We start from the raw sequence: 13,984 nt of genomic DNA, 5'->3' as shown, positions 1-13,984 counted from the left end.
TCCCGGTGACCTTCTCTGGAGGGACCATTTGAAAAACTTGCAGGCCTTTGTCTGCCGGCTTTATTGTCGGAGGAAGTGCTCTGTGGATTGAGCTCTGTTCCCATCAGTTCCCACTGGGGCTCACTTCCTGTTACTCTAGCCCAGATGCAGTACAAGCTCCTTCTTCTTAGGGAGAAAAAAAAAAAGCAGAGGAACAGAGAGGTAGGGTCAATTGCTGCAAAAGTCAAGAGAGACAGAGAAAGCTAGAGTTGGGGTTCCATCTGTATTTCTCAGTCAGAGAATTAATTGTCTCTCATCTCCCTCCTTGGTTTACAGTTTAGGAAAGGTTAATGTGCCTGCTTGGGAAAGGGATCTGTGGGGCACAGGTCAGTGGGCTAGAGAGGGACTTCAGGTCTCTCAGTCACGACTAACCGCCATGGCTCCTTTACCTCCGGGTTTGACAAGTTCCTCTACCACATCCCCCAGAATTCTGCAGGGTGTAGATAATCGCCTGTGGTTGTTTGAGCTACTCCCGACCCCTCATTCAAGCATTCCATTCTATAAACATTTATTAAGCACCTACTATGTGCCAGGCACTGTGCTGAGCGATGAAGATACAAGTAAGAAAAAGAAAGACATTCCCTGCTCTCAAGAAGCTTACAGTCTAGAGGGGGAAGACAACACACAAAAGAAATTCAGGATTTTAAAAAGAAAATTTACCATTTCTCGTTCTTTTTCTTGGATCAAACATGTGATTTCGTGTTAGGGATCTGTAAGGATGTAGAGGGCCACAGGCTGTTCAAGAGGTCTCACTGATGGGCGGAGGCCCCTCTCCAGTGCTGATCTGATCTTTGAGCAAAGGTCACCTGGTTCGGTGCTCCATTGTTCAGATCTGTAACAATCTTTAACTCCCCTAGTTATTGTATGGCCATTAGCAGTCTGTTCTGGGATTGGAGTCAGATAAGTGCACGTGCATGCACTGTCCTTGAGCACAGCATGGGCTATACGTCATTGTAACTTGAGAAAGAGTTCCTGTTATTTTACTATATAAGTAAGTGCTTTGCTAAAAATAAATGGAGTTGCTTCCATCCTGCCTCCCGCCTCATCAATGAGCATTCGAGATAGAATATCAAGCTGGTCTTGATTCATCAGGTGATTGGGAAATCCTAGGCCATAGGTAGGCTCTATAGCTAAGTGAACTAGTTGTGCCCAACATGGGGCGCCAGTTTGTTGTGCGCAACAATTTCACCGATATAGAACAGTGGTGTCAAGCTCAAATAAAAACAGAAGCTACTAAACCATACACAAGGATCCCTGTGGGCCATCTATTGACTTAGAAAATCCTACGTGTTTATGTATTTCTTTTTTTTATTAATACACCAACATATTAAAATCAGATAGGAACTTCATTTTAATCTGGTTCAGGCTACACTCAGGAGTATTGTGGGCCTCACACGTAACATCTTGGATAGGGAACTCCTGGTGAGGAAAGCCCTTCTACTGAAACCAATCAGCCATTCATCCGTAACTTGGAATCTTAGAGAGCTTCCTGAAGTAGGGAGGGATTGAGACCTGTGCTCTGTGCCCCAAAAGAGGTGCTTGGACTCTAGGGTCAAAAACAGAAGTAGGCAGACCAGGACGATGGCTGGGTTACCCCCAGGAGAGACAAAGGGGTAGACTTTTTATTTAGTGCCAGAACATCTCACTCCCCATAGCACATTCATATTTATTTTGTGATGAACTAGTTCATTATATGCTACTGTGAACTTTCTGGTGGACAGTGACCCACTGGAGTTCCAATTTTCCAGTCTGGCCTAAAGCACAAGCCTTGTTCCTAAGCTGCTGGGCCCTTGGACGTCTTTAATGAATGCTGTTGGGCGTGTGTGTCTCCTAGTTGTTCACCTAATTGTATGAAGATATTTAGAAAGCTGAACTGGACCAGAGCTCCAGGCAGTAAGTTTTCCCATCATGGTCCTAAGGATTAGAGGAAGCAAATCCCATACTTTCTTCAATCCACTCCTGAGCCTCCTTCTGCAGCCTTATCCTCAGGATGATTTCTAGAATTAATCAAGGGGTGGAATTGGGGGAAGGGTCATGTTTTACTCCCTGTCCCCTCTTGTCCTCATGCTCAACAGTTTTTAAACTCTGCTGGAATGGAATTAAGAGCAGAGTGAGGGCTAAGCGAGAGACGATACAAAAGCAGGGATGATATCCTGGTGTTATCCAGGAAGGTGGAAGCATCAGCCATCATGAGCATTGCACTTTCCAGATAAATAAGAATCTAGGGAGGTTCCAGAGAAGAGAGAAGAGCTAGGGAAAAAAGATCACCAGCACCAGCTAGTGGCTATCTGATGGACTACAAGTGGGTAAACCCAGTAAAGACAGTCTCTTGCCTATTCCACTTGGCAATGATTTGGTTCCCCTACTCTTCTTTTAACTTCTTTGCGGCTCTTTGTGTTTCATGGAGGGCCAAGCAGGAAAACCGAATGCATACATACACGCATGCATAAATGAATGAGTGATTGAATGCAAAAACATTTGTTAAGCATTTATTATATGCCAAGCACTGGGACACATACAGAAAAATACATAATCCTCAAGGAATTTGCTTCCATTCTTTTTGTAATAGTTTGTTATTTTTATTTTTTTAATTACAAGCATTTTTGAATATTAATCTGCCCTTCCCTCTACCTGATTTAGCAGATTTAAAATAAAAAAGAACAGCTGCGTGACCCTGGACAAGTCACTTAACCCCAACTGCCTCACCAAAATAAAAGCAAAAAGAAAATTAAAAAGAAATCCTTCAGTACATCACTACACAGTTCAGAAAAACAAATTCCCACATTAGCTGCGTCCCAAAATGAATGTCTCTTTCCACATTTTAAGTTCGTTACTTGTCAGGAGGTAACTATCATGTTTTATCGTCATTCTTCTGGACTTGTGATTTGTCTTTGCGTTGCTCACAGTTCTAAAGCAGGGGCCTCAAGGCCACAGGTTCCCCATCCTTGCTCTAAAGTCTTTCAAAGTTGTTTTTCTCTATTATGTTATCACTGTATAAATTGCACTAGTTCTGCTCACTTTGCTCTGCGTCAAATGATAAAGATCTTCTCAGTTTCCTCTGATTGTCCATTTTCAATCAATCGATCAATAAACATTTATTATGCACCTACTATGGGCCAGACACTATGCTAAACACTGGGGATACAAAAGGTGACAAAAAATATTTTCTGCTCTCAAGGAGTTCACAATCTAAAGATTTCTTAGGATCATTTTTTTATGGTGCAATACTTAATTATATTCACATATCACAATTTGTTTAGCTATTTCCAACAGGACACCCCTTAGTTTCCAATTTTTAGCTAACACAAAAAGAGCCATCACAAATATTTTTGTTCATATAGATCATTTTCCTCTCTCTTTGATTTCTTTAGGGCATAGACCTAGTAGTGGTATATGGCTGGGTCAAAGAGTATGTGCATAATTTGCTAACTTTCTAGGCATAGTTCCAAATTGCTTTCCAGAATGTCTGAACCAATTCACAACTCCACCAACAGTGCACTAGTGTATGTTTTCCCATAGTTAATTTACATTTTAATAGACCAGACTCCCTGAGCTTTTGGTTATGAGGTCAGAACAAGTCAGCTCTACTGACACATGGAAGGCTATGACTTCTTTAGTTGCGTGATTTCTTACTATGTTGTTAACTCTAGGAATTGAAACAGCTTGTATTTAGTCACTCAGTTCTCTTAATCATGGTGGACTAGGTCCACGTGAGAATTCTTCCTTCCTGTCTGTAAACCATGTATGTAAAGCCAAACTCTAAGAAGGCTGGATTTGCCCAAACATTCCATTTGGAATTCGAGGGTCTGGCCTGGCAGCTTGCGGATGTGGTCATGTGGCAGTGCATCTACCTCTCCCCTGCATTAACCTGGTCCTTGAGAAGAGGAGCTAGTGACACAGGGGTATACTCACTACTCAGAAGCATGTAATTCTGAGACGGGAGGGGACTTCCGAGCTCATCTAGTCAAACTCCCTTCCCCAATCTCCTTTTAATAACATTCCCCAGTGATGGTTGGTGCATGACAAATGTGTTCTGGTTGAGTGGGAATTAAAAATGAAGTATCATTTAAATGCAATACCAGTGATCAGGGATCAAACAGCCGCAGCAATATGAAACAAGTGAGGCCAGAAGAAAAAGGATAGACAAATCGATAAGTCTGGAAATAGGCCTAAATCAATCTAAAGGAAAGGACAAGTAGTAGTAGTAGTAGTAGTAGTAGTAGTAGTAGTAGTAGTAGTAGTAGTAGTAGTAGTAGCAGTAGCAGTAGTAGTAGTAGTAGTAGTAGTAGTAGTAGCAGTAGTAGTAGTAGTAGTAGCAGTAGTAGTAGTAGCAGTAGTAGTAACTGGTATTTATATAGCTCTTTAAAGTTTGCTAAGTACTTTACATACTTCATGGCATTGATCCTCACAACAACCTTAGGAGATAGGTACTACAGTTATCATCATCCCCATTTCACAGATGAAGAAGCTAGAGTTCAAAAAAGTAATATAATTTGCCCAAGGTCATACACAGGGACCAGAGGCAGGATTTGACCCCAAGTCTCACCTAACTTCAAGTCGAGAACTCTTTCCACCACAGTATGTTCATCCACTCAATAGACATTTATACATCAGGATCCGGGCCAATGGAAAAATAACAGGGAGGATGTAGCAGTTCCATTATTTTTACAGGCCACTGTGATTAAATGAACATGGATAAGGGTCGGAGTGACTTGCAGAGGCAGATCCCTCTGGGTCCTCTTGTAACTGGGTTGTTCTCCCTCCAAGAAATTTGCCATATCTGAAAAATCCCCAGTTCTTTGGATAACAATGCTTGGTCGCTGGATTCAGAACCAGTTGTATTGTAATACTACTGAAAATGTGGGCTTGTTTTTTTGGTTTTGTTTTGTTTTTTCTGGGTGGAACTGACAAGTCTACCTGAAACCTCTAAAGCTAGCTTTAATTACAGTTCCTATGCAAGCCAATCATACAGACCATGTGGATACAAACAGACCAAATGGGTGACCTTCCAGCCTTAATATGGATAGATACACTCTTTTCATCATTTGATAATTTCCATTATACCCAGAACACCTATGTTAAGTATAAATACCATACTGAAATTACTCAGTCGAAATTTACTCAGATATTCTCCTAAAACACTAATGCATAGTATGGAGCTAGGAACCTGGAAGAAAATCTAGCTGAGGACCAAAATTTAATCTATTTAGGATCATTCTAGTACTTTGTATTTTAGGCGCCTGGGATCAGAAATAGCAATAGGTCCAGAATTAGAAGATGATTAGCCTTCTAGGATTGCCCCAATATTCTATAACTTTCCCCTTACAGCCACAAAATCTTAGGACTGAAAGGAAGAGGACACCTAGCACACTCTCCTATTCAGTGCAAGAATTCTTTCTATAACATCCTGGGCAATCGCTCATCTAACCTGCTTGAACACTTGCCGTGACAGGGAACTCACTATTTCTTGGAGCAATCTATTCCATTTTTGGTCAGCTCTAATAGTTATTAAAAAAAAAAAGTTTTCCTTATGATGAGTTAAAATCTGTCTTCTTTATGACAACCTCCCAATATTTGATGACATCTCTCACATTTTCCTTTAGTCTTCTCAAGTCTATAAACATCCCCAGTTCTCTCAGCTACTCTTAGTATGTTACGGTTTCTAGAGCCCTCACCATGTAGAAGAAGGAAGTTTATTACTACCTAGAGGGGAAAAGGAAAGAAGGGAGGCAGCATGCCATCTCTAGCTTTTTCCACTTTCCTTCTTTCATTTCCTTCCTCTTCATCCCAAATAATTGCACAAGACTTGTGCTTGGCAAGTACATAGCAAACTTTAATAAAGGCAGGCCTTTGTAAACTGGTGAGTTTTCACTTACATTAGACATTTTTTAAATAGAATGCATATTAAGAGCCATAAAATTCAGATAACTCAAAAATTATTCTCCATCACTTCCCAGCCATCTCCACAACCATACTGATTCCACTCAAACCCATCTTGCTGCCCCCATCTGGAATTTCAGATTCCACCCTGAGATGCCAGGCTCTGGTAAGTGAGCTTTTTCCTTATTTTGGCTGAGAACTAGGCCTCCCGTGGCCATCTACAAACCATGCTACTTCCTCCCTCCACCTTTTCCAGCTCCCCTTTACATGCTGTTTTCCCCTATTAGAATGTAAGCTCCTTGAGGGTAGGGCCAGTCTTTTTGTTTGTACTTGGTAATCCCTGGTACAGTTTAGGATTTGACCTCACAAAATTTAGGTCATGTATCCATTTGAAGTTTTATTTTGGTACATGGTATAACCTATTTTCTGCTGGATTGCTTTCCAGTTCTCCCAGTAGTTTTTGTCAAATAGGGAATCTTTATTGCAGTAAAAGCAGTATACATTAAGTATACTTAGCTAGGTCACTTGGTTTTATCAAACAATGGGCTACTGGAACTTGTCGATCAACTTTTCTAATGTTTAACCAGCACCAAATAGTTTTGAGGCTTACTGATTTACGGTATAGTTTGAAATCTGGTACTGCTAGGCTCCCTCCCTTCCCACTTTTTTTCCCATTATTTCCCTTGAGATTCTGAACCTTTTGTTCACCAGATGAATTTTGTTATTATTTTGTCTCCATCTATAAAATAGCCCCTTGACAGTCTCGACGGTATGGCACTAAATCTGTAAAGTAATTCAAACAATATTGCTGTTTTCTACTACATTGTCAGTTCAACCATGAGCAATTAATATATCTCTGATTATTTTTTTCTTTTTTCTTCTTTTATTTCCTTTAAGTGTTTTGTAGTTGTATTGATATAGGTCCTGAGTAAGTCTTGCTAGATAGACTCTAAGACAACTTAAGAGGCAGCTATCTGGTTCAAGGGACACTGCATGGGACTTGGAGTCAGTAAGACATGAGTTCAAATCTTGAATCATATCCTTGTTGGTTGTATAACTCAAGTCTCTTAACCCTCTTAACCTTCACTTCCTCATCTGTAAAATGGGGTTAATGGCAACTACCTCACAGTTGTGAGGATCAGATGAGTTAAACTGAGATGCATATCATTTTACAAACTTCAAGTGCTATGTAAACATCAGTTACTATTTTATACATTCTAGAGTTACTTTGGATGGGATTTCTTTTTCTCTTCCTGCTGGCTTTTGCCAGCAACATACAGAAAGAAAGGCTGATGGTTTTTATGAATTTATTTTATATCCTGCTATTTCATTGAAGCTATTTGTTTCACTTAACTTGCAGCGAAATCTCCAGGCTTCCTTAGGTACCATCTGCAAATAGCAATACCTTTCTTTCCTCTTCGTCTATGCCTCTTCCCTCAATTTATTTTTCTTGCCTTCCTGCCATTCCTAGGACTATATTAAATAATAGGTCACTTAGTTTTACGAAACACTGGGCTACTGGAACTTGTTCACCTAATCTGTTCCACTGATCAACTTTTCTAATGTTTAATGGGCACCAAATACTTTTGAGGCTTACTGATTTATGGTATAGTTTGCGAACATTCTTGCTTACCCTGATCTTTCTGAAAAGGCTCACTTATCTACTAGGTTTTCTAGTTTTTAATATGCGTTCTATTTTTGTCAAAAACTTCTTCTGCATCTTTTTTCTCCTGGATTACTCTTCTATTATCTTCAGACTTTTCTCTCTTTTTTCCACCCATTTTTCATTTCTCTTTTCATTTCTTTGTTCCAACAAAAACTTGACTTTTAATTCATCAGGTACTAATGGACCATCAGATCTGTGTCCAGCACTTTACTCTTTTCTTCCCTGCCCCATCTCTATTTTTGCTATTATCTTATTTCTCCTTTAAGTATTTTTTATTAACATCTCACACTGATAAGGCACTTCACGGTTTACAAAACACTTAACTCACACCAACCCTTTGAGGTAAATGTGCAGATGTTAACCTCAAAAGATTACTTCCTCAATTACATGTTGCCAATCACCCCACAGCACAGAGAATTTGCAACTTTCCTGTTTTCACACAGTTGGGTTGGAATTCCAAACTCAGGTTTGGAGAGGATTCCAAATCCATGACACCATGATTCCTCTTCAGCAGGCTCTCCAAGAGGGCCAAAGGCCAACTTACATAAGAACCCCAAATCTTCAGGTCTTCAATAAGGGACACTATAGACTGGTTAGATAACAGGATAGAGATCTTACCCATAGCATTATAGGGAGTGAGATGAGAGAAGATAAAGGTCTGAGTGAGCAATAAAGGGGAGACTGGCAAGAGTTCTTTTGAGTTCTAGGCTCGGGATAATGCAAACTGAAAAAAAAAATGGAGCCATCAACAACCTGAATTTCAAGTTTTGTTGGTAAAAATGACTTTTATCTTTGCTGCTATGAATGCGTTTCTTATTGTCTATAAAAATAGTGGAGATAAAGACTGTGAATGAAAAGGGACCAGTGTAAATGTGCTTATAAGAACATACAAGGTCAGGTCCTAGCCAATGGAAAATAAAATTCGGAACATACTGAAGCATCAACATTATCTCCTACCAAGATCAGGTTAGCTCTTTCCCATTCTCCATTTCCCAGTGAACCTTGCTAGCCTATAAACAAGCGAGCTAAGGTGCTGCATTCACCTCTACCTCCTGGCAGAGGCCCCACGTGATATAAAACAAGATGCCTTCCCCCCTCACCAAATCAGCAGAAATGAACTGTTGTAATAAAAGAGCTGGTCAAAGTGTTTAAAGAGCAAACAAAAAAATTTAATCTTTGAACATTACAGAAACACAATAAAGGAAGTTACAGAGACCATGTTACATATACTTGTTTACAGTTATACATATATAGTAGAATGAAATTTTTTTTAGAAAAACAGAGCAGTTTTTTTGTTTGTCTGTTTCTCAGAAACCTTAGCTGTCTATTCCTGGACCTCTAATACCATGCAAGGGCAGCACCTGCTGCGTATGAAGGAGCCTCACAGGCTGTACCATGTTACTTTCCAACAGGTTTGAGGCAGAATTCAGTGACTCTTTTTAGTTCTCTAAGGCTGTTCATGCTGGCTGTAGTCTCACATACCACGGTTTCTATGGCAACTCGGCACTTGGGCTATTCTGGGCTATACCTACTCACTGGCCCTTCAATCAACACTATATTGTTCAAAGGCCAATCTAAGCTGGTGGGAAATGCTGGATATTTCTTATAAAGCTGTTTAGATTACACTAATTGCAAAGTCAAATAAACCACTGGCTTAGAAAGATTCTCATATGCTCTGAAACTCGGGAAAAGAAAATCTTCCCAGCACTGGACAATATGGTAGTATCAATTCAGGCTCTAATCCAGGACATTTCTTCTGAGGAAATAAAGGGGAAAAAGCTCCCTCCTTGGGGTTTATGTTATTCTTAATCTCACTTTTCCCAGCACTTGCAGCTACCTGGATGCTTGCAACTGAGGCAATCAGCTCCACAGAAGCCTGCCCTGACCACCCTGAGGACAAGTGGAATGATATAGGATGTAACAATGTGGCATAGAATGTGAAAAGCAGAAAGAAGAGTCCACTTCAAAGATGATTTCCTCAATTACATGTTGCCAATCACCCCATAGCACAATTCAAAATGATCCCAAACTCAACCAGAAAAGCATAGTTTCAATTGCATCCCAATCCTTTGAAAGAAATTAAGTAGAAATATTTATTTAGGGTCAGTATTGGCAGGAGAAGAGAATGACCTTACAATTAAGACCAATCCTATGACCTGGCACAGTGAACTCAGGCTGGCTGAAGGAGCCTCTTCACCTCTAAGACTGACAATGACCACAGTCCTGTTACAATCAGAGTTCCCAGGGCTTTCCTTTGAACACTGACTCTCAGCCAGGGAAAACACTGTCAAAGCTGCATTCCTTCCCTTGCATGGTGTCTGCTCTAGGGTAGTTTCAAGAGGTCAGACTAGGCCCTTGCTTCCCCAGTGTGGGCCACACACAGCAGAAGTACTTCCTTACTTTCACGGCTGCAGTATTTCTGAAACAGCCCACATAGAATCAAAAAGGTCAGAAATGCTGGTGCCAGTGGTTCTCCATTTATCCCATCAGTATCATCACTCTCTCAAAGAATAAGAGTGGTCCACATTTCATATAAATATAGCGCTTTGAATTGGCATCACGTGAAAAAAAACATTCTAACCCTAGAAAGAAATAAAATATGTAAAATGGCAAGATGCCTGTCCAAAAAAGCTATTTTAACATAGGAAATACACAGATAGCAGAGCATATAAACCTAATAACTTAGAGATTATCTCCCCCTCCCAAAAAAAGGTGTGTCAAATACAGACTTTGGCTCCAATATAGTACATACCTTCTCAGCTCCTGATGGGAGATGTCAAGTCGTAGCAAATGATAAAAGGCTAAGCCCCTTTTTGCATATGATTTCACCACTATTAGGTCAGTCTAGTATCACACAGGAGGAAGTTAACCCCTCAAATTATAAATAACACCTGAACTTTTAACTTTTGTGAGCAAAATGACCCATGATACCCTTAAGACAATGAGAACGATAAGTTAATAACACAGGAAATGCCTCACAAGTCACACAAGTTACATTGGCCAAGGGAGTGGTTAGGCATTATTACTCTTACGTTACTCTGGGAACGCTCTCCAGTAATAACCATCACCCAAACAACTAATGCCATAATATCAATTACTTCTCTAAGGTAGCACCATAAATAACTAATCTCCTCGTAGACCAGAGGGTGCTGGACTGTCCATTTCCCCTTCCAACCTGATGTTAGACCAACTGCCTAGGCTCTCTCTGTTCTAGCTTAAGAAAACATTAAGTTTAAAAGGAAGAAGAAGAAAAAGAAAGCTAACAAACATGGAGTCGTATTCTCCTTTAATTAAGTGGCAAAAATAACCCGGCTCCTTTGGATTCACTGATATGTAGCTAAGGAGGATGGTTATTTGTTTTTAAATGGGGAAAAAATGTTAGATACCAAATATGTAATTTGGTTGATTATGAGAAGTTTTTTTAAATAACCTCAATTTTCTCTGGATGAGAACAACCCCTCACTGTCTTATTTTACTGCATCCCTCACCTCATTCAAACCAAGCTTCCGCTCTATCAGACAGGGAGTTACTGTTTCTTACTTGCCTTCACTTCTAAAATTACACTAACAAAACTGAGACCCAGAAACCAGAAATGTGGAAGGGTGGGCTGGCACTTAAGCTGCATATGCAATGCACATATCCTCCGACAATCAGGATAAACTTTCATTTCAATGATAACAGCATTTTTTACTAGTTTAAGGAAAACCTCAAGCCCTGCTATGCTGACACCAAAAGAGGCAGCATGACATAAGTTTCTAACAAAGATGTTTGCTTTGTTAATAATTTATGCAAGTTCAACACATAGCCCACGACTGCTCCTACACACACACACACACACACACACACGTTTTTGTATGTATACGAGCCTCCTACTGACCAACCCACCTCACTCCACTCAAGTCTTTGGCACCATCTTTGAATGACCATGCACACTCACCCTAATGAGGAGTGATGACATTAGGATAACAAACATTCCTTTCAGGATTGGAGATAAGCCACAGATTTCACCAAATCCATCATTCCGAGCGATACCCCAACACCCTCAATTTGCTCTCAGAAGCCAGGAGAACTTGACTGTATAGGTCTCCCTGAGAAAACACAATTTGGGTACTTCTGCCTCCCCATATGACTCTCCCAATTCTCAATACCAGGCAAGCTGGCTCCATCCCACTCACAGTACAGAGCTTCTACCACATACAGCCCATTGGTACATATATTTTAACAGATCTCCTATGAGTTGTCAGCAACTTTTCTGATCTGATTTCCAGATATTTGCCACAGAAACAATAAAGGGCAAAGGTTCTAAAAAGGAAACAGAGATATGTGTGTAGACAAGAGGCAACTGACTGAAGAGGCGAGAAGTTGGCAACAACACGCTGTTTTGTCATTGTAAATGATAAGAAAAGGAAAAATGGGGGAAAAAAGAGTATGTGATAATTTAAATGGTAAAACACAAAATAACCAAAATATTTGTTAAATACTACAGCGTTTATGCAGACTGTTGGTTTTTTCATGCTTTAATTCAGATAAACACATTCCAATCTCTGGATCCCAAGAAAATATTCCAAAAAGAGATTCCTGAACAGTCTCAGATGAAGATACAAACACTGAAATAAGAGATATGAAAGCAAGAGAGTACACAGTTTCCCCAAACCTAAGAGGATTCTTCCTGAAGACAAAAGTGGAAGGCCAAATGACATTGAAAAATGGCTCAAAGCCTCATATATTGAGGCTTTTATAATTGGAAACGAAGGATTTTCAAGCAGAAAACAATCTATTAAAACAAAGAAAAGCCAAAACTATCAGTACAAAAATAAATCTGCCAGTAGCCAAAGAAAGCTTGAGGCAATATTGAAAAGACAGATACTGAGAGAGGAACACAAATACTGGATTAAAAAAGAAGTTACTGAGCTGCTACATTGCATGAACTCTCATGCCCACTTTATTCAAAATATTCAACCTATTGTGTAAGCTGTTTATTAGATAGTGGTTTCCCCATATTCTGAAATAATAAAAAAAATGAAAACATACACAAGTTCACAACATTCTCTCATAAGGCACAGTTTCCAAATAATTATCCAGTGAGTAGAATTAGAGGTAACAGTCAAGTCATAGCATTAGTTGGCTCTGAAAATCAAATTGCAGGAGGCAGGCTGCAAGTCCATGCTTTACTAGATATGTTGACTCCTATTTAGATTGCACTAAATGGAAGGCTCCTGGTTGGAAAGCCTGAGGATTCTGGTTTCCTTTACAGGATTCCTAGATTTAAAGAGGAATAACAGAATTAATAAACTTGAACAAGTATGCAATATGTTTAAACATATGAATGTGTAAAAAAAAATATGTAAATGTTAGGAAATATGCACCTGTGATTCTCCCTCTGAGTGACCCTTTCAGCAAACCTTTGCAAAGTTTCTCCAGTGACTTCTTTCTCTCCAACTTAGTCTCACCACCTACATTTGTTCTGATCTCAGCATGTTAGGTCACAGGGCAAGGTCCCATAGGAAAGGAAATCCAATGTGGGAGAAAGAGCACAGAAGGCTGGATTTGGGAAGAGGGAGCTTGGATTCAAATTCTATCCGTATCAAGGTCACTGTCTGCATGCTCTTGGGTAAGTCCCTCACCCCCTCTGGAGACATTCACTCTTCAATCCTTCAAGAAGACAGTTTTCCAGTGCATGAACTCCCTCACTTGACACAGATTAAAACTTCTGTCATACTTGGTAGTCAATTTCAAGAGCAACTGTGGCCAAAAAGTTCATCAACTTGTAACCAACATGGTGATAAGCCTCTCTTAACCTAAAACATGTCACAAAGCCCATCTTCAAAGCTTTCCCAACTTGGCAGAAGCTATCCAAAGTCATGCTTCCAAAACTCCAGAGTCATCTCTGTGCCATGAGTGGCCCTTGGAGGAAGACTTGGGTACTGAGTACCCAGTACAGTTTATTTAATACCATACACTCTTAAACAAAGAAGTCATCCAGAAAGGCATTTGCTCATGCCTCATTTTAATGCAGCCATGATCCTGAGTTATTGGAAGCCTGGCCAAGCAAACAAAGGCTTGGTTTAATGCTGGGCCTGGTAGAACCAGTCAGACCATGTGTTCCCCTGGACCAACCTTCGAGAACTCAGGGCCACCTCTGCATGAGCACATGATTTTCTGGAGGACTTCTTAGTATAAGAGTGTGTGTACTGTCCAAGGACCAACTTCACTAAGTTTGATAAAGCTCATCACAGACTGGCCACAGAATGATTTTTTTTTTAACCATACCAATTCTCAGAAAATAGCTAAGAAGTCAGAGTGGCTATAGTCTGAACTGATGAAGGAAGTATCTACACTACCAAAAGCATAGATCCTTGAAATACTGAAGGAGACATACAGAGAATAAGACAAAGCCCT

The 13,984-nt window shown here is 40.0% G+C and overlaps 1 protein-coding gene across 2 annotated transcripts in view; it reads right to left on the bottom strand.

Moving 5' to 3' along the window:
• Positions 1-8,732: 8,732 nt before the first annotated feature.
• ARHGAP19 (Rho GTPase activating protein 19) overlaps positions 8,733-13,984 on the bottom strand; it is a 57,559-nt gene continuing 52,307 nt past the window's right edge. For both annotated transcript variants that reach the window (XM_020997037.2, XM_020997038.2), the window contains exon 12: positions 8,733-12,844. In XM_020997037.2, the coding sequence (XP_020852696.1) occupies positions 12,834-12,844 (11 nt within the window). In that variant the 3' untranslated portion in view covers positions 8,733-12,833. The remainder of the gene's footprint in view (positions 12,845-13,984) is intronic.

This window comes from Phascolarctos cinereus, unplaced genomic scaffold (genome assembly GCF_003287225.1).
Source record: "Phascolarctos cinereus isolate Bilbo 61053 unplaced genomic scaffold, phaCin_HiC Scaffold_3;HRSCAF=262, whole genome shotgun sequence".
NCBI lineage: Eukaryota > Metazoa > Chordata > Mammalia > Diprotodontia > Phascolarctidae > Phascolarctos > Phascolarctos cinereus.
The sequence above is the reverse complement of the archived record's forward strand: the minus strand, read 5'-3'. Positions and strand labels throughout refer to the sequence as shown.